The 26,715-nt window shown below is 33.3% G+C and overlaps 1 protein-coding gene across 4 annotated transcripts in view; it reads left to right on the forward strand.

The window, feature by feature from the left end:
• The window catches only part of NIPBL (NIPBL cohesin loading factor), a 200,867-nt gene that overhangs the window by 134,192 nt on the left and 39,960 nt on the right, over nucleotides 1-26,715 (forward strand). For all 4 annotated transcript variants that reach the window (XM_081826014.1, XM_006730414.2, XM_031024927.2 and 1 more), the window contains 19 exons: nucleotides 1,604-1,786; nucleotides 6,214-6,411; nucleotides 6,661-6,732; nucleotides 6,822-6,911; nucleotides 8,638-8,741; nucleotides 11,043-11,129; nucleotides 13,704-13,935; nucleotides 14,744-14,895; nucleotides 15,465-15,545; nucleotides 16,274-16,374; nucleotides 17,683-17,821; nucleotides 19,730-19,812; nucleotides 20,398-20,530; nucleotides 21,386-21,529; nucleotides 24,173-24,262; nucleotides 25,318-25,532; nucleotides 25,647-25,749; nucleotides 26,353-26,451; nucleotides 26,553-26,699. In XM_081826014.1, coding sequence (XP_081682140.1) covers nucleotides 1,604-1,786; nucleotides 6,214-6,411; nucleotides 6,661-6,732; nucleotides 6,822-6,911; nucleotides 8,638-8,741; nucleotides 11,043-11,129; nucleotides 13,704-13,935; nucleotides 14,744-14,895; nucleotides 15,465-15,545; nucleotides 16,274-16,374; nucleotides 17,683-17,821; nucleotides 19,730-19,812; nucleotides 20,398-20,530; nucleotides 21,386-21,529; nucleotides 24,173-24,262; nucleotides 25,318-25,532; nucleotides 25,647-25,749; nucleotides 26,353-26,451; nucleotides 26,553-26,699 — 2,453 coding nt within the window. The remainder of the gene's footprint in view (nucleotides 1-1,603; nucleotides 1,787-6,213; nucleotides 6,412-6,660; nucleotides 6,733-6,821; nucleotides 6,912-8,637; nucleotides 8,742-11,042; nucleotides 11,130-13,703; nucleotides 13,936-14,743; nucleotides 14,896-15,464; nucleotides 15,546-16,273; nucleotides 16,375-17,682; nucleotides 17,822-19,729; nucleotides 19,813-20,397; nucleotides 20,531-21,385; nucleotides 21,530-24,172; nucleotides 24,263-25,317; nucleotides 25,533-25,646; nucleotides 25,750-26,352; nucleotides 26,452-26,552; nucleotides 26,700-26,715) is intronic.

A 26,715-nucleotide genomic window follows, 5' to 3' on the forward strand; every position in this document is an offset into this window, starting at 1 on the left:
CCAAGACATTAAGGAATTTTAAATGAGGTGCATAATGTGTTTACCTTGGGGCTGAATGTATGGACAATCCAAAGCTAAAGTTGGTTTCTTTTACCTGTATCAATATTCTAAAAAGGGGACATCACTGATAAAATACAGTTGAATTAAGAAAGCCAGCACAGAGTAATGTTGCATGATTTGAAAGTGACACAGATAAGTACACTCAACATTAGTATGTCAGGATTCTCAGCAGTGAAGTCTTTGGAATATTACCAGTCACAAGTATTACATCTTTGTTGGGTAAAATTTTTGCTATGTGTGTCCTTAGAAAAATAAAGGAGTAAAAGTTAACTGAAATAATGCCTTCATGATGTTGACTAAAAGTTCCACAAAGAATAAAAAAGGATTATTCCTCCATCGAGATTAATAATTTATGTTTTATATTCTTAAATTATTGGGATTATATATTGAGGCTTTGAAAGTGTCTTAATCAGTACCCATTCATTTTTGTCATGATTTATTTGTATCCTTTACATAAGTACTATTATCATTCAAATGTTAATAGTGTTAAGGTTGATTATAGTTACTAATATTCCCTGCTATAAACCACTAAGGTACTCCTTGCTCCCAATTTCTAAAATTTAGCAGGTAAGACATCATTTTTATACTTCCACTCAGAGATTTACAAGGGTAAGTAATTTAAAATTGTCATCTTTAATAGTCATCAAGGACAAATTATCCTGAATAAATAGCTTTTGCTACTTCTTTGTTTTTAAGCTCTCAGTAGGGTGTTAAGAATTTGTTTCTTCATAGCAACTGTTAGTGTATTTGTGTATATGTGTGTAGGATTAAGTAGTAAATATGTTAATGTTACTATGTTGGTATATTTTTATCCTGTCTTAGTCTTTCATGGGAAAATATGAACTTATTTCCTAACAAACTTGAATTTACTATTTTTAATTACAGACATTTACATTTAATATATTTTTATTTATCCTGCCTTTCATGTTTTTATTCTCTTCACTTTAATGCATATATTGGTTTATCTATTTGAGGAAGTTCTTTGTAATACTAAAGGCATTACCATGCCTCTTAAATAGACAGTGATAGGTAAAAGTTATAAAACTCTTGTCCCAGCCACAGTATACAACCAAGAGCATAGAGGAAGAGAAGGGTATGATAAGTGTCTTCCAACTCTTCAAATTTGCACTGAGAGATAGTATTACTTTCAAACTAACTGGTCCAGACCTCTGTAAAACAAATTTGGGTGCTACCAAGAATGCAAGATGAATCCCTTACTACATATAGACTGGATAATGCCGGCGGATCTCTGGTTTTAGAAAGTTTTAGTCCATACACACAAATGAAGACATTATATCAAAAATGGATGATATAACTACCCTTTTTATGTTTTTTAAGTTATTATATAATGATATATGTATAAAAATTGCATTATCAGTTTAGGGTGAAACCTGTTAGAATTTTAAATACGTGTTTTATTAAAATACAAAGCTGACTTAGAAAACTTATATAAATACTAATATTTCATTTTTATTGTGCTAATTTAGTTAAAATTTCCCTTTTATCTTCAGATTTAAATTCTTTTCTTACCTTTCATTAATAGGTAGTATAGATCAATCAGTGTTAAAAGAATTACCCCCTGAACTTCTGGCAGAAATTGAATCCACCATGCCACTTTGTGAACGTGTGAAAATGAATAAACGCAAGCGTAGCACAGTTAATGAAAAGCCAAAATATGCTGAAATCAGTTCAGATGAAGATAATGATAGTGATGAAGCTTTTGAATGTAAGTATCACATAACTTTATTATTATTTTAGAATTAAGCAGATTGTTATGTTTGTCTCATTCATAATTTGGGGGATTAGGAAGAGTACAGTGATCTTAATTAATAACATAGTATAGCGAGTTTTTTTTCTTTATACTTAAAAAATGTGCGAAAGATGAGATCAGTTGGCACCAAGAAAAAAAATTTAATGAGCTATAATTAGTGTCAAATAACACAGGTACGTGTCTGTATTTAGCAAACATTTATTGAGCTCCTACTATATATGTTAGGCACTGAGAATAAAAATACAAATAAGATGTGGCCCCTGTCTTTGAAGAGCCTTCAGTCTAATGGGGGGAATTATGTAAACAGTTGTAGCACAGTGAGAAAAGTACAGTGATAATAAGTAAATCCAGGGTGCTATGGGACCACATTGGATTGGCATCAGAATTATACTTGGGGGTTCAGGGAATACTTACTGGAAGAGGTGACACTTGAGTCTTGAAGGACACATAGGAGATAGCCAGGTGAAGAAATATTTAAAACCATACTATCACTAAATTATGAATGGATTAGCCACATTGCCAGTTATCTGTGTGGTTTGGACCTGGCTTCTCCTTTTTGCCCAGCTGTGTCCTGGAATTCCTCCCTTGTTTCACTGTTTTCCAGAGCTGGCTTCTTCACTACACAGCTACCTCTCTACAACACTGTGATCACCTGTCTTTGCACTAGACTTGCTATACCTCGCCTGTCTTCCTACTGGTCCACTGAAAAAGTTCTTCTCTTTTATCCCTATCTTCCTTCTTCTGGAGCAAGAGAATTGAGCCTAGCCAAGAGGGGTCAGCAACCTTGTTTGACTTAAACGGCATTCAGTGGAAACAGACTATGGGAGATCTTCACTTGTGTGCCAACTGACTTAGTCATTATGACCAAAAGAAGTGGGAAGACCACCAGTGTGTTCTACCTTTTCCACCTAGTTTCCATAGATTGAGGTGTGACAAGCAAGGGCAGGAAGGACAGATGCATGCTGCCAATTTTAAATGTATATTGCTGATGGAAATCCTTCACCTCCTCCAAAGTTTTCAATGTTCATTTACTCTGATCTTCTTTAAATTGTGAGCTCTTGAGCTATGAGGAGTAGACTATGAATACTGAACAAATATGAACAAAGTTTTAAAATTGAAATAAAATATAGAGCAAAGTTAATCTGACATATTTAATTATATGTATAATTGTTATAACTTGTTATTATCATGAGATGTATTTACATGCAATATATTTCAATGGCTTAAGTTAATACTTTTTTATTATAATCAAACATTTTGGTCATATGGGAACATATGCTCTGGAAAGGGAGAGGAGAAAGGAGATCTGGTGGCCCAGAAACTCACTCCCCTTTATATACATGCCTCTCCTTCACTCTTCCTCCTTCTCCTCCGTCCCCAAAACATCACCCATTTCTAAAGGGAATAGCTAAGAAGGAGGAGTTCCTTAGTTGCAGATTGGTTTCAAATCACACTTCAACTCCATTTAACTGAGAGTGTCTCCCTGCAGTGCTAAACTGATGAGAATTTTGAAGCTACCTCACAGTTAGTAGAAAGGATAGCATAATCAGAAATACCCACCAAGTGTAAAATAGGGGAGAGAGCCACACATGCCTTATGTTTGTCATCAGTGCAGTCACTATTCTTTTCCTTGCTTTCTATTATGAGAGCTGTCGTTTCATCTTATGGGAGCATACATTGTCATCTTAAAGCCATGGATCCTGTTACATCTATTCCCAAGTATATTGGAAGCTGATATTAGTTGGAGAACCTCAGTTTCAACCTGCTAGGCACAAGAAGTTTCTCTGGATTTTTCAAGAGACCTCAGAGTAGCTTCCTGTTTTTCTTAGTTTATTTCTATACAAGTAACTATAGAAAAATTGACTCAGAGACACTGGTTTGAGAGATGAAAGAATTTCAGTTGGTTGTTGACATAAACAACCAAATTGTCATTACACCATGACAAAAACAATGTAGTGAAGAGACAGTGTAGTACAAAATGTAGAAGTATTATGAGAACATAAGCACAAGCATTATGCTGCTTTGAGAGACTTTTTGAAACTTAAGGTTTTACTGCAGTTTAATCAAATTGATTTCCTAAAAATCTAAAACTAAGGCAATTGTTTTATTGAAGGATGGGGGAAGGGTTGAGGGGGGGTAACTTTGAAAGTTGGGCCACATAGATATGGGTAGCCATAACACAAGTACAAGGTCATTGGGTTGCTGGAGAAGGAGGAGGGAAGACATAAGCTAAGGAGCAATGTAGGTAAAATTTAGAAAGGGAAGGTGGAAGACACTCAAGGCATATTTTACCTGTCTGCTGAGCTCCTCCCCTACTTCTTTCAGGGTTATGAGGGCAATAGAGAAAGAACAAACTAGTAACAGTGAATTGGGATCCTGATAGCCTTATTACAACACACTGTATCATAGAAGTTGGGTGGGGTTTTTTCTAATTTGCCATCCTATTTTTATCCAAATTTCCTAAAGTTTAATGAATGTGAAACAAAATTTTCAAGGCCTATAAAAATTACCACCAATACAGTATATTGTATGTTCTTGCTAACAATTGTAAGATTTTTCAAGCATTTTCTAACCATAGAATTGAATGCTTGAAATGGATTTCTTAAGAAATTAAAATTCAGAAAGGCTAAGTCAGTCATATTTTAGATCATAGAATACTACTTTCTGCACATTTCTGAACAAACTTATTAGTTGTTATTTCTCATATTTAGTAGGTATTTTAGTACTTGTTGAAAAAATATTTAGTGAATGTTACATAAATGACCTGTTTCTCTGACACAAACATGCGCGCGCGCACACACACACACCTCGTATTAGTTTATAAGGCAGCCTCTCACTAAGAGAATGTACTGGGGCATACCCTAATTGTAAAGGGGGGGAGTCCTACTTCTTCCTCATATTTCATGTCAGATTTATGCCTAATTACGAAGAAAATCATTGGAGATTTAAATATATGCACTTATGTTTGTCTTTTTTTATGAACTATCTTGCTATGCCAAGCCTATGACCAAAAAGTAGAGGAAACAAAATTATCTTTTTCTGCTATGCTGTCAGTAGATTGGACAGAAGGGTCCAGAACCAGAAACCAAACTAGATTCTTGAATAGGAGTAGCTAAGGCAGCATGTAAGGGTAAGATTAGCCAGGGTACAGACATTGCTTATCCACCTAAAGGCACCAGCACAAGCATAGATAGAGTGCATGGGCCAGAGGTTAGCATCCTTAAATCTAAGGCTTTAAGGGGACTCACCAAGAGTTTTAAGTATTTGGGTATTGATCGTAGTTAGGAATTCTAAATAGAAGCCAGTTCAAAGAAAGCAGGGGAGTCAGATTTAGTTCAACAGACTGGAAAGTATTTCATTGTCACCAACAAGTGGTCAAAACAAGATGCCAAGATATAGGACACATCAGTTCTCTGTCCTAGTTTTAAGTTGGTGGTGGTACACCCTAGAGCAGGGATGGTAAATATTTGTCACTTGTACTGCCCTCAAGCTCTCACAAGACAGACATCTCTAATCAGTCTTCCTTGTTGAAATATGATGCTTTCTTGGGGGAAATATAATGCTCTAGGCAGCTATTACCAGTTGATCAGAGTTGATGTGTCAGATGAAATCTGTTTGCCAGTTCTGCCTGGAAGTTCCTGTCAGTACTGGTGTATTTAATGGAATGCTTAGACCCTTGGAAGGTTGGGGAAGGAACTGAAGGTAACATATATAAATATGTTTATGTAGCATGTATAAGCTTAAAAAGCTTTTCTCCTTGGGTTTAAGCAAGTACATTGTTGGAGAACTGAATTCAATATATGAGTATTTACAACTGTACAGATTTATTCTATCTCTGTAGGTCTGTGATGTTAGATTATCAGTCTTTTGACTTTATACCTAAGTTTTGGGCTTAACTTGGCTTTTCATTGTTGGTATACATGATTACTCCATATTCTATAGCACTTTCTCAAAAGTTTACTTTTCCCCCAAGCCCTGCTCCCCATCAGTAATTCATATGCTTTAAGGTGTTTCTGTTTTTCATCCAAATCCTAGATAAAGATTGTTTTACATGCCTTAATTAATCCTGATGGTTAGATATTATCTTTACTGACTCACTGAATACCTTTCTTTGAAATGAGCCCTGTTTAATTCCCAGAACATTCCTATTTATTAGCAAACCAAATTCATGTAGAAATCTTTAAATCTAAAATAATAGGATAATGCTAAAATAAGTGATACCATTTCTATACCATAATTTATATTTCTGATTAAACAGAATGACTCCATTTCCTAGACCCACACAATGATTTTCCCCCATGTGGTTCATTTGTGAAGTGCATACAAGTTTTAATAGTCTTTTTAAATGAGGTAAATTATTTGTCATGGGGATTTGCTTCTAGCCTCTAGGAAACGACATAAAAAAGATGATGATAAAGCATGGGAATATGAAGAGCGTGACAGAAGAAGCTCTGGGGATCATAGGAGAAGTGGCCACTCTCATGAAGGAAGAAGGAGTTCGGGTGGTGGTCGTTATCGAAACCGAAGCCCATCAGATTCTGACATGGAAGATTATTCTCCTCCTCCCAGCCTTAGTGAGGGTAATTCATCAGTGTCAACGGATTTCTTACATAAGCTGCTTTAAATTTAGGTCTTTAACTTTGAAGAATATTTGATACCTTTTTATGAGTTAATTAACAACTATTTGTTAAGACAGAAGTATATATTTCGTTTGGAATGGCAGTGGTTATTGTTTAAGTATTTAATGTTCTGGAGGAAACTAGAAGCAAAAATAGAACTATTTTAAGTTGTCATTCCTGTATTTCAAAATTTCTTTATGTTTATTTTAGTTGCTAGAAAAATGAAGAAAAAAGAAAAACAGAAGAAGAGGAAAGCTTATGAACCAAAACTAACACCTGAAGGTAACATTTTTAGTTTGTCTTTGTTCATAGTCTTCAACTTCAGTTTTCTACATGTAATGTGATAAGTTTTTATTTTTTCTCTGTTGTAGAAATGATGGATTCTTCAACTTTTAAGAGATTCACAGCCTCAATAGAGAATATTTTGGATAATTTAGAAGATATGGATTTTACTGCATTTGGTAAAATCATTTTAAGATATATTTATTTACCTCTAAATATAAAGTCAGTTTTAAATATATTTACCTATGTATTTAGCTTTCTGCCAATTCTCTAGTGCATACAGAGGGATGGTCTTTGCTCTCTAGAAACTTAAAATCTAGTTGTAGAGTCAAGTGTAGTCTATGTTTATTTGGTTGTTTTGTTTTGTTTTGCTTTAAAGATTATTTATTTGAGAAACAGACAGACAGACTCCCTGCTGAGCAGAGAGCCTGATGTGGGACTCGATCCCAGGACCCTGGGATCGTGACCTGAGCTGAAGGCAGATGCTTAACTGACTGAGCCACCCAGGCACCCCTCAAGTGTAGTCTATGTTATCAAGAAACTGAAAACTTTAATGTAATAATCAGGTATTATTGATAGTGTCTTTGGAATCCTGAGAACGCAGCTACCAAAGTAGGTGATAATAATTAAAGAAACCTTTATTCAGATGAGACATGAGTAGGTGCTAGGTAAGGAGAGTACTAATATGAGCAAGGATGCAGAAATAGGAACCCATGCATCTGCTCATTTATTCTTATAGACAGTATTTATTGAATACTTACTCTTTGTCAGCAGTATATTAAGTGCTAGAGATGCAAAGATAAATACCCCAGCCCCTGGCTTTAAGTAATACAGAATCTAATACGGAAAACAAGATAGTAAACCAATTAGAATACAATAGGATTAATATATTAATATATTCCTTTTATAATAATATGTAAAGATCATATCTTTAAATATAAAAATGTAACACTGCTTACAGTATTTAGAGCTACTCTCAACAATTCCATGCCACCTTCAGCTGGTAAAAACACTAGTGCCTGATTTATACAAAAGCCATATAATATACAATAATTTTGATATCAGTCCACCTATTTGAAAATGTCTTAAAAGTTACATTACCCTTTATATTACCCTTTATTTTAAGAGTATTTGTTTTGTGAAAGTCACAAAGTATCATTAATGCATTTCTCCATTATTTGCCATACCAGTTGTGTGCTGAGAAACTGTCTTCCATGTCATTTAAGATCCCAACAGAATCCCAACATTAAGACAGATGGCACTCTCAAATTAGGATAATTTGAGGAGGACTTATTTACAAAGAGACCAGTTACAGAGTTGGGGACAGATGGTGCCAGAATCTGGGGTTAACAGCCATGGAACTATTACCATCCCTACTCCGAAAGGAACAAGGGTAAAGAGAAGTTACCAGAACTCATTCTGTAGGGAAAATAATGTAGACTCCCTTGAAAAAAAGCAATAACCTTTTGGTCAGAGAACATAGGCAGCCTGAGGAGACCTTACAAGGAAGGAGTGAGGGATATAAATACCCTGACCTCACTCTCCTTCTCTTTGATCTTCTGACAGGGAACCCCACTAGCTGAACCCAAACAGAAGCCAGAGGGGATGGGAGACTGTTGATGTAGTCCATACTCTGTGGAGCAGAGAGCTTGGTTGAGAAGGGTCAACAGTATATCTAAAGTAGTGAAGATAAGAGATCTATTTCCTCCTCCCATCTTAGTCAGAACTCTCATTTTAATCCCTGTCCTTTCATTCAGGGTTTGCTTGAGGTTAACTGAAGCCTCTTAGGTTGTTATTTGTTTAGTTTGTTTGTATTTCTTTGTGTGTCCAGAAATTTTATTAAAAAGTTAAGCTTACTATTTTGAGCTATTTATTGTACCTAAACTGTTTGGTTTGGTTTTTTAGGTGATGATGATGAAATTCCTCAGGAACTTCTTTTAGGAAAACATCAGCTTAATGAACTCGGCAGTGAATCTGCTAAAATTAAAGCAATGGGTATAATGGATAAGGTATCTCACTAAAGAAAAATTTATATATTTACTTAAGGTCTAATATTTGAAATTAAAGTTTTCAAGGTAAATTACAAAGATTACATAAATAATAATGAACAGTTTATGGTTGCCTTCTGAGAGTTTAACTGAACTATTTCTTTTTTAAAAAACAAGACTCAAAGAAGTATTCTGTAAATTATTCTAAAGAAAATCATATTGCATACAAGTTATATTAGTTTCATGTTTCATAACCAGTTGATATTTGTATATACTGCAAAATGATCACAACAGTAAATCTAGTTAACATCCATCATCACACATAGTTACATTTTTTTTTTCTGTGATGAGAACTTTTAACTTCTACTCTCTTAGGAACTTTCAGATATGCAGGATAGTTTAACTGTAGTCACCATGCTGTACATTATATCCTGAGGACTTACTTATAACAGGAAATTTGTACCTTTTGACCATCTTCACCCACCTTAGCCCCTATCCCCAACCTCTGTGGCAACCACCCATCTGTTCTCTGTGTCTATGTGTTTGATTGGTTGTTTGTTAGTAGTGGTTTTAGATTCCACATGTAAGTGAGATTATATGGCATTTGTCTTTGTCTGACTTATTACTCTTAGCATAATGCCCTCAAGGACTAATCATGTTGTCACAAATGGCAAGATTTCCTTTTTTTTTATGGCAAGATATTTCATTGACATTTTGTGTATATGTGTGTGTGTGTGTGTGTGTGTGTGTACACATTGTATTTTCTTTGTCTGTTCATCCATCAGTGGACACTTTGGATGCTTTCATGTCTTGGCTATTGTAAATAATCATGCAGTGAACATGGGCGTGCATATATCTTCTTAAGTTAGTGTTTTCTTTTCCTTCAGATATATTCCCAGAAGTGGAATTGATGGATCTTATGGTGGTTCTATTTTTAGGTTTTTGAGGACCCTCCATACTGTTTTCCATAGTGGGTGCACCGTTTTACATTCTCACCAACAGTGCACAAAGGTTTCTATGAATTTGATTTTTAAAGATTGTATTTATTTATTTGACACAGAGAGAGAGAGACAGCAGTAGAGGGAACACGAGCAGGGGGAGTGTGAGAGGGAGAAGCAGGCTTCCTGCTGAGCAGGGAGCCCAACGCAGGACTTGATCCCAGGACCTTGGGAACACGACCCGAGCCAAAGGCAGACGCCTAAGGACTGAGCCACCCAGGGGCCCCTGAATTTGATTTTTAAAGCCAGACATATCACATAGTTAACCAATAATTAATGTGCTGTTAGTTCACAATGATATTACTATATGCAGTGAGGGATATATTGATTTATTTTTTGTGTAGGAAAATGGCATCAATTTTTTGAAGTGACACTGCCAATCCTAGGTTTTATTTCATAAATTCCATAATTATATATAGCTAATATTTCAATTTCACAAGGTGAATTTGCTGAGTATTTTCAAAGTATGGAAAGTTTACCAAAAGTCTCAGTAGTTTAATCTGTTATGAAATTATCTAAAGCAGTATTTGGGGGAACTTGTTTCTATACTCCAGCATAAATAAACAAAATGTACTTAATGTCAGTTACTCTACTGATCCTTCCATTTGACTCTTCTGGCTGATTTGGTTGAGAGTCCTAGTTGCATGCTAGTAGTCTAAAAGGAGACCTGTTCAATCAGGAGAATATGAGTAATAGCTGCCTCCTAGCAGAACCTTTAAATTGACTACTAATATTTTAGGTAGAGAAAGCATCCTTTCTAAGAAATGAAATAGGAGATACTTTTTAAAATAAGAAAGATTTCTTCTGAAAAAAAAAAAAGGTGTTACTTTACATTTGTAACTTTTATCATTTACAGTTTTATGCTTCATTCGTAATACCACCTTGAATTTTAAGACACCTGCTGAATAACACTGTAGTGTGGAAACCATAGCATAATTAAATCAACAGATGAAAACTTAGAGAGAGTGTGTGTGTGTGTGTGTGTGTTCATATGCATGTTCAGTATCACTGCCACAAGAACAGGGAGCCAGGTATCAGAACAAACTAAATCTTGACTAGCTATATGGTAAGAGTTGAGTTAGTAGTGTGCATATGTGTCCATTCTGTGTTTGCTTTTCTGTCTTTCAGAAACAAGTGATTAATTCTCTACATAATTCAGATTTAAGTAGAGAATCTTAAGTGGGAAAATTTTCCCACTCTTTAAGCGGGTGGTAATGTTTTATGTTCCGTAGCCCAAAGGTGATAATTGTACATGTTTCTTGAATAATTTATCACTTTTACCAATTATTGATTAAATATATATATATATATGTTGCTATTTTAGCTTTCCACTGACAAAACTGTGAAAGTCCTAAATATCTTGGAGAAGAATATTCAGGATGGGTCAAAGCTTTCCACTTTGTTAAATCATGTAAGTTCAAGATCCATATTGTTAATTTTACCTTTACTATTGTTAAGATACAAGTTTTTTTCAAAAGAACTCTGATTTATAGGGGAAATCTCAAATTTCATTTTTTTTTTTTAGAGCTTGTTACATTCATTAGCAGTGCTACTAAATTACACTTTTAGTAATTCAAAATTACATTGTTGATTCACAGCTTTGACCTAAACAGACAACAGATGTAAATTCATTTCAATTTACAGGACTGTTCTTTAATTTTACATTATGCTCTTCCTTGTGTATGATTGTATTTAAAATATTTTTTTCATTTATGAAATGATAGTAATTCTTTTTCTTGACCTTCCTGGAGAATTAAATAGAAACCTTATAGTGTATCCTAAAACAGTAATTCTTATATACCTTTTTTTTTGTTTTAAGATTTTATTTATTTGCGAGAGAGAGCACACACGAGTGGAGGGAGGGACAAAGGGAGAGGGGGTAGCAGACTCCCACCTGAGCAGGGGGCCCATCGTGGGGCTTGATCCCAGGACCCTGAGATCATGACCTGAGCGGAACGTAGACGCTTAACGACTAAACCACCCAGGCACCTCTATACCATTTTTATACGTAGTTCAAATGGTCATTGAAAGTATTAAATAATTTAATTCATGTACAGTGCTTAACAATGTTTCCATATATTAAGTTCTCAATAAACATTAACAGCAACTGTTAATATATTTTAGTACCTTTATGTCAAAAACAGTAGCAACATAATGTAATGGTTTATAAACTGATAAAAGTAAATTGTCTGGAATCTTCCTTCTTAGCATTGTAGCAGCCTTTCAAAATCATATGTATATTTGAATTGATCTTGATAGCTCTACCATTAATGAATACGAACATTAATACTTATGGGCATTAAAATGAGATAAGAATTTGGAAAAGTTTTAAGTTACTGAATTTTCCTTATTGCAGAAAATTTCCAAACCACAAGCCCAAAAAGGTCCATATTCTCATCTAGCAATAACCACTATTAACACTTTTGATATATGTATTTCCATTCTTACATATGCATATACTTGATCTTAGCCAAAAGGCCAAGAAGCGATCTCATATATGCATATATACTGTATATATTTAGTACATGTGCTGGATCTTATAAGAGAAATGTTCTTGAGTTTGCCGAAGCCACAGGATTGCTAAGTGATCTACTTGGAATAAAAAATGTAGAAAAATAAACTCAGATGTATTTCTATGGTTTCTTAAATATATCTGTATTTTTCCAATGCCCTTTTTAAATCAGCTTTTGAATCAGAAACAAAGGGCTTAAAAAAAAAAAAAAAAAGAAAGAAACAAAGGGCTTAGAGAAACCAGTAGTGGCAATCTGCTATATCCTTAGTCTTCAAACTATATTTGAAACACTTTGACAAGAAATTATAATTAATCTCAAGAATCTAGAGTTCTGGAGAGCTGGCTGACTCAATCTTAATGAAATTATTCTAATTCCTGAAGCCGTAACAATATTTAATGTGTTGCAGATAATCTTAACATTTTACATGAATGATAAACCTCCTTAACTGACTCTTCCATACAGCAATTTTAATATTAAAGAAAAGCTGCTTTATCTTATTTTTTTGAGTAGGTATGTAAGCAGTTAAATGGAAGAAAGCTCAGAGAGTTAGGAAAAAAGTAATGGAGTTTGTAGGCATTAGTGATTGGAAAGCCCTTCTCTGTTTTACATATATTGTGCTTTTATTTGCTTCATTTCCCAATGTATATGCTTTGAATAGCATGCATTTGAAAGTATTCCTAGAGTATAAAGTTAGTATTTCATAAGTAAACATGTGATAGAAGGATTTTCACTCTCAATGAGATTAAAAGCACTCCTTCCCATTGGTAATGTAAGTTACTAGTGTGTAAATTAAAATGCAGTCTTCTGTCAGTTGTCGAATTACCCATTTTAGAAAATAAATTATGTTTTCGGTAGTCTGCATAATAACTACTTTTTAGTATCTTTCAAAAATACTGTGTTTTTGAAAAACAAATGGGAATGATTGAGTCAATAACATTTTACTACTTTTAAATGCAGCTCTACCATTTGTTGTTTTAATTTTCGCTTTGTTCTCAGAACAGCAAGCAGAACTTGCAAAGTTTTGACTATCATGTTTATACTCCAAACCAAATTATTTATATACAATTACAGTCTTTCCTAAAATCTTAGGTTTGGATAAAGTACATGGAAGATACTATAATTTTGTTATTGGAGTGTCATCTAGTGGTGAATTAGGAGATAGAATATACTATATTTGAAAACTTTGAAACTAAAATCTTAAAGTAACATCAGTATTTGTACTTCATTCCTGATGTTTATGAATATACATGTACATGCATCGGGGCACCTAGCTGGCTCAGTCAGTAGATAGAGCACATGACTCTTGATCTTGGGCTCATGAGTTCAAGCACCACATTGGGCGTAGAGCTTACTTAAAAAAAAAGAAATGTATATACATCAAAACACCATGAAAATCAAATATATCATAATTTTTTAATATTTTAACATAAATACGTTTATTTCCATTTCATTAACAATGTACTGTTTTGTAGAATAATGATACTGAAGAAGAAGAAAGATTATGGAGAGACCTTATTATGGAGAGAGTTACAAAATCAGCAGATGCCTGTCTTACAACTATCAACATTATGACATCCCCTAACATGCCAAAAGCTGTATATATTGAGGATGTAATTGAAAGAGTTATACAGTACACTAAATTTCATTTGCAGAATACACTCTATCCTCAGTATGATCCTGTTTACAGATTAGATCCTCATGGAGGTTAGTTTGCCTTTTTATATTGGAAGTTTTTGAATATTATGTCAAAATTATCTGTTAATTTTATTATGTTGGATGGGTCAGAATGCAATAACTTAAAATGGCACAAAAATTACTAGATCATATAAATTGTAATAAATACTGGCTTTGATTTGGCTAGAGTTAGAACTTTTCGTTAATCCAGTACTTGTTCAAGTATAATTTCTTTAACAAATATTTACATACAATGGAAGTAATTTCTACTGTTCAGGGAAAATCCCAGATAATATTAGCTTCTGGTTCTATTTATCACTTCACCCTAATTTTATGCAGAATATTAGTTATCTACAAAATGGATTGATTCAAGATGTATAATCTTTCTCTTATTTATAACCTTAATAAATTAGCAGTGAAATAGTTAACATGTACATTTAACGAGAAGGGGACATACTTGGTTTATGAATAATCTACAATTAATTACTTATTGTTTAATAATTGCAAGTTAATTTAAAGGGAAATATAATCTTACTGTCCTGCACCAATGAGAAAAAATAGAAATAAAGATACATATTTTACAAGAATTTAGTAGCCACTGGAATGTACCATAGATTATCTGTTATAAGAATGATTACTTGCTATCTAGATATCCCTAGAGAATAATATTCTGTTTTAATAAATAACCAGCTTTATTTGCCAGGTTATATTTTTATGTAGCACAATCCCCCCCCCCAAAAAAAGTGTTCTCTTAATTCAGAATACAATTTTATTACTGTTTATTAAAAATTATTAAAAGTTGATAAATTACTTGTTTGAATTTTTTCTTTCATTTTAGGAGGCTTGTTAAGTTCAAAGGCAAAACGGGCTAAATGTTCTACCCATAAGCAGAGAGTAATAGTAATGCTTTATAATAAAGTTTGTGACATTGTTAGCAGCTTATCAGAATTGCTAGAGATACAGCTTCTTACAGACACAACAATTCTTCAGGTAATTTTTTTTTTTAAGCATTTTGTTCAATTTTAGACCAAACTATGTAAGAATAGAGGGTCTAAGTGAGTTCAGTATAACCTTGCTCGCTCGGTAATAATGCCAGCACTATGTTAATTTTTTCCATTCAGAATATATATAAAATGAAGAAATACAAGTCCAGGGAAGTTTTAAAAAGAAACATTTAGGGCAAAAGATAGGTGAATATAGTATAAACTCTAAACTCCATAAATTCTTTGAAAGGTAAATGATTACTTCCTTTGAAATATGCCAGAATATTTTCATCCAGAGTAGCAAAATGTATTGTTTCTTTATATTGTAACATTTATCAACCCAAAATGTGGAGATCAGAGGAATGGCGGCTATGGAAAGAAAGTATGTACTAATGTACTGTGCTTGAGGGTGAAAGGAGCAGAGAAAGAACTAGATTGATACTAATGATTAATGAGGGGAAAGAAAATGACCTCTCAGTTTTTTCCAGTAAGTTTATGAATGTTTTGAATTTAGTTAAGGTAGAATGTTACCGAAATCAAGTAGAGATGTATACCGATTACGTTTTGTGTGTGCAGGTATCATCAATGGGAATAACACCATTTTTTGTGGAAAATGTCAGTGAACTACAATTATGTGCCATTAAGTTAGTCACTGCAGTAAGTATAAATTCGTACTTTTAGTTATCCCCCTGGAAAAATAATATTGATATCATTTAATCCAAATTTGCAAAATTTAATGCAGATTGAAGTTTTCCATAGATTTATTTCAGCATAAGGACTATTTTTGTTTGCCTTATATTTTAAACTCTTCTAAATTTTTATTTTATTTTATTTAAATTCAATTAATTAACATAGTGTATTATTAGTTTCAGAGGTAGAGTTCAGTGATTCATCAGTCTTATATAATACCCAGTGCTCATTACATCACGTGCCTCCTTAATGTCCATCACCCAGTTACCCCATTCCTCCACCCCTTCCCCTCCAGCAACCCTCAGTTTGTTTCCTATGATAAAGAATCTCTTACAGTTTGTCTTCTTCTTTGATTTTGTCTTGTTTTATTTTTCCCTTCTAAAATTTTAAAAAATATTTCCATTAATAATTCCTTAATATCTACAATTAAATCAGAATTGTTTAAAATCATTTACATTTTGTCTTTCCATCTCCAAAATAGTGTACTCCTCTAAATGAAACTAGTATACTCTGACTTCTACAAGAATGTTGTAATTAATGATGGAAAAGTTGTGTAAATTAAGTCATTGTCATTGAAGATGTTGAAAACATTTTCATTGTAAATGGCAGATGATATTTTTTATCATGTGATATAATATCATTTTTGTTTTCAAATAAATATAAACTAAATTTGAAATCTTATAATTACTAAACAGGTATTCTCAAGATATGAAAAACATAGGCAGTTAATTTTGGAAGAAATTTTTACTTCACTTGCAAGATTACCAACCAGCAAGAGGAGTTTGAGGAACTTCAGGTAACTAATTATATCAAAGGCTAAGTACAGTGAAGAATTACATTATATTGTAGTCCTTATAAATTTATTCCTCAACTGTGATTTTTATTTTAGTGATCGAATAAAAGGCAATTTAGTCAGAGCAGCATGAAGAATAGCTTAGATATGTGAAAAAACAGTGCATGTTTGGGGGACTTAAAGAGAAGTTCATTGATTCTCAGGTGTAAAGATCTATGACAGGGTTTTTCAGTCATGATGCTTTTGACATTTTGGGCAGTTAATACTTTGTTGTGAAAGGCTGTTCTGTACATGGTAAGATGCTTAGCAGCATCCCTGACCTATAACTTCTAGATGACAAGAGAACCACCCACCTACCCACCCCCTCCAATTGTGACAACCAAAATTTTCTCTAGACACTGGCAGATGTCCCCTGAGGGGCAAAATCATCCCTGATTAAGCCATGATAGGGAATGTGACTTGAAAAAGTCAAAGGCAGTTCAAGTGTTTTATAAGCCATACTAAGGAACTTGGACTTAATCCTTTATACAGTAGAAAGTCATTAAATAATATATTTAACAGCTGGAAGATTACTCTGGCAGCAGTATGGAGAATAGACGTGAAGATTAAAAGCTCTTAAATCACTAAGCAACAGGGTAACTAAGAAATGTTATCCACTGCTGTAGTCAGCATTATTGTCTTTGTTGTCCTAGGGAATCATCATCATTATCATAACTTATAATTTCCTGACTGATTAAATGTGTTGACCTGGCATATAGGTTATATTTAGATTGTTTTGAAGGCTGTCTTATGTAAAATAATTATCAGTATATAAGAGAATTCTTACACCTTTACAGTATCTTTAGACTTAAAGATTTAAATTTGGTTTTTTTATATTCTATGCCACTGCCTCATACCCTACCACAGATGATCAAGAGCTGACTGTGTATCAGATTTTAATAAGAAAATGAGTACCAGAATGTATGGGCATTTGGAAATCTAGAAGACTTTGCTCATTTTAAAAATCATTTTGAGAAATATTTGACATTTTTCATGTATAAATCTTTGCCTGCACTGCATATAGAGTATAGAAATTTGTATTAAATATTGCATTTTCCTTTGACTATTTTAATTATCTAAGTGTGTATAGACATTGAATTGGTACTTTCTCTAATTTATTAAAAATAATTTGACTTAAGGACACTATTACAAGGACTAAAGATAATGCCTAGGAATATTAGTAAAGCATCCTGAAATTTTCAGATGATAGATGACATGTACAGTGAAATTCTCATTCTTTGTATGATTTAAATATTTTCTTCTCCATTAAAGGTTAAATAGTAGTGATATGGATGGAGAGCCTATGTATATTCAGATGGTTACAGCACTGGTTTTACAACTAATTCAGTGTGTTGTACACTTACCATCATCAGAGAAGGACTCTAATTCAGAAGAGGACTCAAATAAAAAAGTAAGGAATCTTTTATAACTTTGTACTTTTATAGGAAGAAGCACCTAAATTCTCTGCCATTCTTACAAAACTGACGTTCTTAATTAGAGCTTTATGGTTGGTCTTTAGGATCCTTGTAGAGCACTAGACTGATTTTTAGGAAACATGAGTTCTGGTACTATTTTGTCTACCAGTCATGAGACGTATGGATCATTTTAATCCAAGTTTGTTTCTTTGGCTATAAAATGAGAATGATAATAGCTAACAAGCCTTTCATACCAACCACTAAGTTTGAAGTTAGATAGTGAATGTGCAAGTGAATATTATAATATATAATATCTGTACTACTCCATAACATATAATTGTAATATGATTAATGTAATTCCCGTGCAGAAGATGAGTTTATGCCTCACTGTTGAGTAACTATAGCTAAGATTTGCTCTTGGTTTTGTAGCTTTTACCCATCAAAGCTTACAATTTTTCCAGGTTCTTATACTATTATAAAAGGTTAAAAAGAAACAGGAATGATTTTGTTTCTCTCTTCCATTATTTTCAGAATTTTGCGTATGTGTATAATAGTATATAATTAAGTAAGTAAATAAGTGAAAAATGCCTATCAAAAAAGTTGAGGTCACTCTCCGAATCTGATTGTTTTCTCTCCAGTCTTTCCTTCCTTGTCTTTGGTGACAGGTATCACGAGAATGTTTATCTCCCTCCATTTACTTATTTATATAGTTATCTGCATACATTTGACGTAGAATTTTTTTTTTTAAGATTTTATTTATTTATTTGACAGAGAGAGACACAGTGAGAGAAGGAACAGAAGCAGAGGGAATGAGAGAGGGAGAAGCAGGCTTCCCGCTGAGCGGCGAGCCTGATGCAGGGCTTGATCCCAGGACCCTGGGATCATGACCTGAGTAAAAGGCAGAGCTTAACGACTGAGCCACCCAGGCACCCCTGACATAGAATTTTTTAAACTTATGTAAATGATATAGTGACATATTTACAGCTGTTTTCCAGTCAACATTGTTTTTAATACATAATAGCTAATACCAGATTCTCTTGACTTGGGTTAAACATCTATAACTGTATCACGATTTAAGAGTTTCTCTAGGTATACTTAGAAGTAGAATATTAAATCATAGTGTACATGTATATTTTTTTGTACATGTATTTTTAACTTTACTAGAACTTGTCGGTTTGCTCAAAAAAGTAGTATTCTAGTTTATTTTCTTTCTTTTAGATTTTGCCTAGTAGTCTGAAATGATACCATGTTCTATTTTGCATTTTCCTGGTAACTAGTGAGCTTTTTCATGTATTTTTTCACCTTTGGGTTTCCACAACTTTGAATTGACTTTATATCTTAATCTTGAAATTTCTCATGAAGGAATTGAATTTTATTTTGTATTGTATTGCAGCATTTCCTAAACTTGGAACTTGAAATGTCTTTTTCTAAATTCTTTTTGTAGTTTCAATTTCTTCTTCTGACCTAGATCATAAGAAATTATTGATACTGCATTTGCTAACCACATTTGTGTGTTACTCTTTCATATTTTAATAAACTAAAATAAACTCAGTATTTTTACTTAGTTTTTATAAAGTGTTGAAATGTGTTTACTAATTGTAGCTTCTGTCTTTATATATAAAAGAATAGTTTAAGCTTCTTTTTTTAGAGAGGGAAGAGGGAGAGAGGCAGAGGGAGGGAGAGAGAGAAACTTAAGCAGGCTCCACGCCCATAGCAGGGTTCCATCTCAGGACCTGAGTTGAAATCAAGAGTCGATGCTTAACCATCTGAGCCATCCAGGTGCTCCATAAGCTTCTTAATGTTTAAATGTATCGCCCCTATTCAGTAATAACATGACAGTAGTAACTGAATGAACTTATTTTTTTGATTCTTATATCTATGTAAATTCATTTTTCTCAATCTAGGTTGACCAAGATGTTGTCATTACCAACTCTTATGAAACAGCCATGAGAACAGCCCAAAACTTCCTTTCCATCTTCCTTAAAAAGTGAGCAAAACTAATATAATCTGATTTTTATTTCCCCAGTATAGAAAATAGTTCATTTATTTTAAGTAAATGGTTAATCCAGTTTCCTGCCATAACCTGAACTTTAAATATGTCACCTTTGTCCTTGGTCTCCTAATCTTTAAAATGAGGCATTTGAAATACTAAAATCTTCTTGGGAACTTACTTATATGTTTGACTCCACAAGTTGAAGTACTAGATTGAAATTCTGTAATTTTTCTTCAGTAAATATTGGAGAATTCTAATTGAATAGGAAAGTTTGTAGAGAGTGGTTTAGTCGGCCTTCATAAGAATTTCTGGTAATCTCAGAGAAAGAGTCGTCATTTTTAAAAATGTGGTGTACTTGCTGAAAAGTAGTGTTTATACTAGGCAGTAAATGAATTCCCTAGCAGGGGCAAGAATGAAATTTGAGAAATAGATTCATTTTATGCCATGTTATATTTAATGTACTCTCTTATAACTTGTTATTAGATATGGGGAAAAGAAAACTTAGTTAACAAAATTTCAATCATATTGGTAGACATGTCACCTAAATTCACAGCCTTTTCACTATTTATCTTCGAACAGATGTGGTAGTAAGCAAGGTGAAGAAGATTACAGACCACTATTTGAAAATTTTGTTCAAGACCTTCTTTCAACAGTCAATAAGCCTGAATGGCCAGCTGCTGAACTACTCCTTAGTTTGTTAGGGAGACTGTTGGTAAGAGTATAGCATTTAAAGATTATTAGATTACTAGAAGACAACATAATGAGGATGTACTCTGATTCACAGATGATGAATTCTTTAAAAATGTGTAAGGAAATATGACCATTGCATCTTTATTTTTGCATGTGCATAACTGTACACAGTATTGTCAGTATTTTGTAGAAAACTTTGAAATCTTGTGATTTTGGTGCTTTCATTTCATTACATAAGGTAGCAGTGCTTTAAAAACTTTTTTCTTTGGTTTGGAAGTGCCATATTGTTAGTTAAAAGCATCTCAACACTGAGTCATAAGTTACTGCAGTTAATTCATTTCAAAGCATGAAACTGATTAACATGAACACTTTGTCATCATTAAGAGTATTTCTAAAAACATGACACTTTGTAGTTCTCATGTAATACAATAGGAAAATGCAAAGAAATATTATGATTTCTCTTTTTATTTTTAAAATTTATTTAAACTTGTGCAATGCAAATTGTTACAAAGCTTTTGGGAACTTACATTCTGTGAACCAGAAAATGTAGTAATGCTATTCTGAAACCAAGATAACATTTCATAGGCATTAGAATTCCAGCATAAGAAGTTCTTATTCAGTAATATCCCATTTTTCACAAGTAAGCAGTTGAGCCTACATTTAAAGAAAATGACTGTGTTCTTAGGATTAATATATGCTTTTTTTTTTTTAATGAAAATGTCAGATTCCAGAAACTCTCAAAAGGCAGTCACTTATGGAACAATATCACAAAAATTGTTTAAATTTTCAGCTAATACAACATAGATTTGGAATTTATATGATAAATTGCTATTAAACATTTATAAATTGATTAAATTAAAATTATTTTTATGTTTAGGTTCATCAATTCAGTAACAAGTCAACAGAGATGGCTTTAAGAGTGGCATCTCTTGATTACCTTGGAACTGTTGCTGCACGATTAAGGAAAGATGCTGTTACAAGCAAAATGGATCAAGGGTCTATAGAACGAATTTTAAAACAGGTATTGAGATAAAGGATTAAAATTATGAGGATAAATATTAGTTAAGTACTTTCTTTAGGTATTCTTATATTAGTGTTGCATTTCATTTTATAGATTCAAAGTAAGATCTTACATTTCTAAAAGTGGGCTTTTCAGAAGTCCCACAGAGAAAGTTAATACCATTGGGTATATTATAGTGTCTAACAGGAACTTTTAAGTGATTTATATAAATCCTTAGTTTACTTTCTTTCTGTGAACTGCTTTTATAAATGTATGATGCTGTTTTCTGTTTCGTTTAAGTTTTATTTAAATCTTTAGTTTACTAAGATGATTTAGCATTCCCAATCAAGTCATTTTATACCTTTGAATTTTGATAATTTTTTTATACTGGGGAAAGGTGAGGAGGTCTTCCTTTCATTTTATTAAATAGATATTTCATGTCTGGAGAAAAAGTGTTTTATTGCTTCACTTTTTTTTTAAGTGTGCGTGAGGTGCTACTAATGCTAAAAGTGACTTAAGAAAATTATTAGGTAAATGATCTCTAATCCTACCATATACAACTGTTTTCATTTTCTTTCTACTCTTTTTTTTTTTTTTTTTTTAACATTCATAGCCATATTCATGCTGGCCATTAGAAATGCCTTTTAAATTTTTTTTAGTATACTTTGTATTTTGAAATAATTTATATATTAAACACAAAAAAGAGGAATAGTACAAAGAGTTCCCACAAACCTTTCACCCAAATTCCTTAATTCCTTAATTGTTGATATTTTATAACATTTGCTTTATCTTTGTGCAACATTTACATGCATGCAAAATATACATGTGTATCTGTGTGTGTCTGTGTATATGTCACGTATATCTGTGTGTTCATTTTTTTTTTCTGAACTATTTGAGCAAACTTAATGCCCCCATTACCCTTGAATTTCAAAGTATGATTCCCTGGACAAGAAGTACTAATATTAACATCACCTAGGGACTTGCTGGAAATGCAAATTCTAAAGACTCTCCTACTGAATAGGAAATTCCTGTAGGTGGGGCCCAGCATTGTTTTTTGATAGACCCTCCAGGTGATTCTAATGAATGCTAAAGTTTGAGAACCACTGCTTAGTGTGTGTATTTTCTATAAACAAGAACTCTTGCTTAAATATCCCAGTACACTTTTGAAAAGCAAGAAATTACCATTAATATGATACTCCCATCTAAAATAATGCTGCCATTCCTATTCTGTTTCATAGGTTATAATTTGTTGCTATCATTATTTTAATGCTCAGATTGTCCTAGATATAACTAGTGAGAGCCCCTTTTAGCTGGCTTTTGTATCTTTTTTATATATTCCCATCCCATCTTTCTTTGAGAACTTTGTGGCACAAGATGTTTCAGGATCCTTGATCCTCTTTTACTTTCCTTGCCTCAGCCCTGGAATCTGCCATTTCACTAAATACTACTGGTTCTTTTTATTGGAGTATGGTAATTTAGAAACAAAGACCTAGGTGCCAGGTTTCAGTATTTCTTAGAGTGGACCTAGGACTTCTTCATTACATATGATCATGTCGGTTGTACACTGTAAAACTTGAGGGGAGGGATCATTTGTAAATATTCTTGCAGTTCTTGACATACCTCCACCTTGCTTTTGGACAATTTACACTGTCCTAGTTTACAGTGCTATGATGCATGTCTCCATGTATCCATTTCGCCACACTCTTAGAACATGGGTTATTCTAGTCTTTGTTTTCTACTTAGAGATATTCTAAACCATATTGGCATTTTGTGTGGTAAAGCTAGAGTATAAGCTGTAGACATGAATGTCAGCTCACGGTTTCTCGCTGTATATTGTTCATGACAGGACCTTAAGTCAGTATCTTTCTGTTCCTAGATCAAGTGAACATATATTTAATATCCTACATGAAATAAGTACTGTTTTGTATTATAAATAAAAGTATTTCTCTTTCAGAATGTTTTTAAATATCCCAAAGACCGCTATAACAAATAGTAAAACAGATAATAACAGTTTCCATTTTTACATTAAAGTTTGGAATGGCCTCTTTTTTTCCATACAGAAAACCAGTGCTAGGACCTTCCTGTTTCTGAATACTTTTTTTTTTTTTTTTAAAGATTTTATTTATTTGACAGAGAGAGACACAGTGAGAGAGGGAACACGAGCAGGGGGAGTGGGAGAGGGAGAAGCAGGCTTCCCACAGAGCAGGGAGCCCGATGCGGGGCTCGATTCCAGGACCCCGAGATCATGACCTGAGCCGAAGGCAGACGCCTAACGACTGAGCCACCCAGGCGCCCCTGTTTCTGAATACTTAACACATTATTCTGATAATATTTATGCCCACTACCTATGCACCTCCTTCAAATAAAGATGACATATAGTTCATAAAAATAGAGGCCAGTCTCAGTCTCAGCTATCAATTAAAAATGTTTTTCAAAAATAGCATTCTTTTTTTTTTTTTAAGATTTTATTTATTTATGAGAGGGAGAGAGTATGAGCAGAGTGAAGGGCAGAGAGAGAAGCAGACTCCCCGCTGAGCAGGGAGCCCGATGTGGGGCTCGTCCCAGGACTCCAGGATCATGACCTGAGCCGAAGGCAGATGCCCAACTGACTGAGCCACCCAGGCGCCCCATATCTTTTTTGTTCTTACTTGGTTTATTTTGTAGGTTTCAGGAGGAGAAGATGAAATACAACAACTGCAGAAAGCATTGCTTGATTACTTGGATGAAAACACTGAGACCGATCCTTCACTAGTGGTAGGAACCTTTTCTCCCTTTTTTGGAAATAACACATCAGATTCAAATTGGGTCTGAAAGAAAATTGAGAAGTGTCCTGAAAAGGAAAGTTATTTGGAATACTGATTTTTGAAACAGAAGGGTACTTGATGATCTAAACAAAAAAGAATGATTATAGATTGATTTGTCTCATGAAATTCTGGTAGATATTATATTACACTAAAATGGTGTGACATGGGAAATAGACATCTTTTCATAGTTATCTTTGAGACTGAGCTAGATCATTGCTTCTCACAGTAGACATGGCCCAGGTTGTGCTTGAGGTGATCTATTAGCATATGAAAAGAAGGTATTAGAATTCCATGTGTATATTTTTAAATATCCTTAATTATATTTTTATGTATATTATATATCCAAATTATTAGTATAATAGGTTCGTATATAAAATTTATGAACTGTATGAGGAAACAGTGTGCATGCAGTAGGGTACTTCTTTATTTTTTTTGCTGATGAGATATGCAGTCTAAAGAGATAACTAAGCTTTTCAGCCAACTACTGCTGGTTTTCGGTCTGCATTGAAAGGAACAGATTATAGGTGTGCCTCAGTGTTAAAATATTTCAATAATAACTGGCTGTGTATTTCTTGAAGAAGTAAGGGGGTATTTTGAAAGTCACTAAAGTTTTTACCTTTAGACTTGTATCCTATTGTTCTAAACTTTCCCAGTTGACCTATCTTCTGTATAATTTTACTGACCTATGTGTGATACTGTCGTTTGTTAAGTAATTGATAGTAGTATTCTAGATTTAATACAACTGTGTTTATCAAATTATCTTTTGACATCATTAATACAAGTGTTAAGACAAAGTAAAATAATAAGTTTTCTATCATTCGATAGTCAAACCTTCCAGCTTTCTTAAAATCTGTTTTTATCTGCTGGAAGTTGCTTTAAAGTACACCTTAATATTTATTCCTGAGAGTGAGCATTTTATCAATGGATTAGAAATTTTGTTACTGATTTCATTTTGAAATTTCGCTAATTTCATCAAGCTCAAGTCTTAATCTATTTTCTTTTCAGTTTTCTCGCAAATTCTATATAGCCCAGTGGTTCCGTGACACAACTCTGGAAACAGAAAAAGCGATGAAAACACAAAAAGATGAAGAATCATCTGAAGGAACACATCATGCGAAGGAAGTTGAGACAACTGGTCAAATCATGCATCGAGCTGAAAACCGGAAAAAGTTTCTTAGAAGCATTATCAAAACCACACCTTCTCAGTTCAGCACATTAAAGTAAGATCCAGAAAGAAAGCATCTTACATTTTCAGTTAGTTATGTCTCTGATACCTATTTATCTTCTTTGCAAAAAAATTAAATAAATAAAAATTTAATGACTTTCTGTTGTAGGATGAACTCTGATACTGTGGACTATGATGATGCTTGTTTGATTGTTCGATACTTGGCCTCTATGAGGCCGTTTGCCCAGAGCTTTGATATTTATTTGACACAGGTAAACTGGACCAGAATTCCTTATGCAGTGATATTGGTTTTTCTGATTATGGATATTTGTGGGGTAGTTTATGTCTATTCGTTGTTGAGAACAGATATTTTAAGAGATTATGAAAGTAGCATTTGTTTCTGTGTTCCATATTTGTTAAAGGTCTTTTTTTTTTTTTTTGCTTGACTTTTACGTATTGATTGTTGTTTTACAGATAAATGGGTATATATCTGTATGAATATATATACATGGTGTAGGTAGAATGATGTTGTTACTGAATTACCAAATTATTACTTAAATGATACTAAATATCCTGAATTAGTTACTCATAGCAAGGTTTTAGTAGGGCTACGTGTCCTTGCAAATGAAACATAGCAATAAAAAACCGGTTTAATTGAGAATGCCAGGATAAAGGAAAGGCCCTAGAGTATAGAATGCCTCACTTACTGTACTGACCTTCAAGTTAAAACTTTGGATCAGTAAGATAACATCTTTTACTCATATAAAAGTTAAAGGGATGTAAATACAGTATTTTCATTTCTTTTGCATGTTTTCATGTTATTTTTTGTTAAATGTTATACTAAAATTTTGAAAATATCAATGTTTGCTTGGCAGATCCTTCGAGTTCTTGGTGAAAACGCAATTGCCGTTCGAACAAAAGCAATGAAGTGTTTATCTGAGGTTGTTGCTGTAGACCCCAGTATTCTAGCAAGGGTAAAGAAGAGCACAAATGATTCTTCTTATTTGAGTACTGCATTCAAGTTAAAATATTAGCTCTACTTAGTATAAATTATATTTTCTTCATTTTCCTTTAGCTTGATATGCAACGAGGAGTTCATGGACGATTAATGGATAACTCCACTAGTGTTCGAGAAGCAGCAGTAGAATTATTAGGTCGATTTGTTCTTTGTCGACCTCAGCTTGCTGAGCAGTATTATGATATGCTGATTGAAAGAATATTGGTATGTTTGTTTTGTC

Source organism: Leptonychotes weddellii, chromosome 7 (genome assembly GCF_054177405.1).
Source record: "Leptonychotes weddellii isolate Sample4059 chromosome 7, ASM5417740v2, whole genome shotgun sequence".
NCBI classification, from domain to species: domain Eukaryota; kingdom Metazoa; phylum Chordata; class Mammalia; order Carnivora; family Phocidae; genus Leptonychotes; species Leptonychotes weddellii.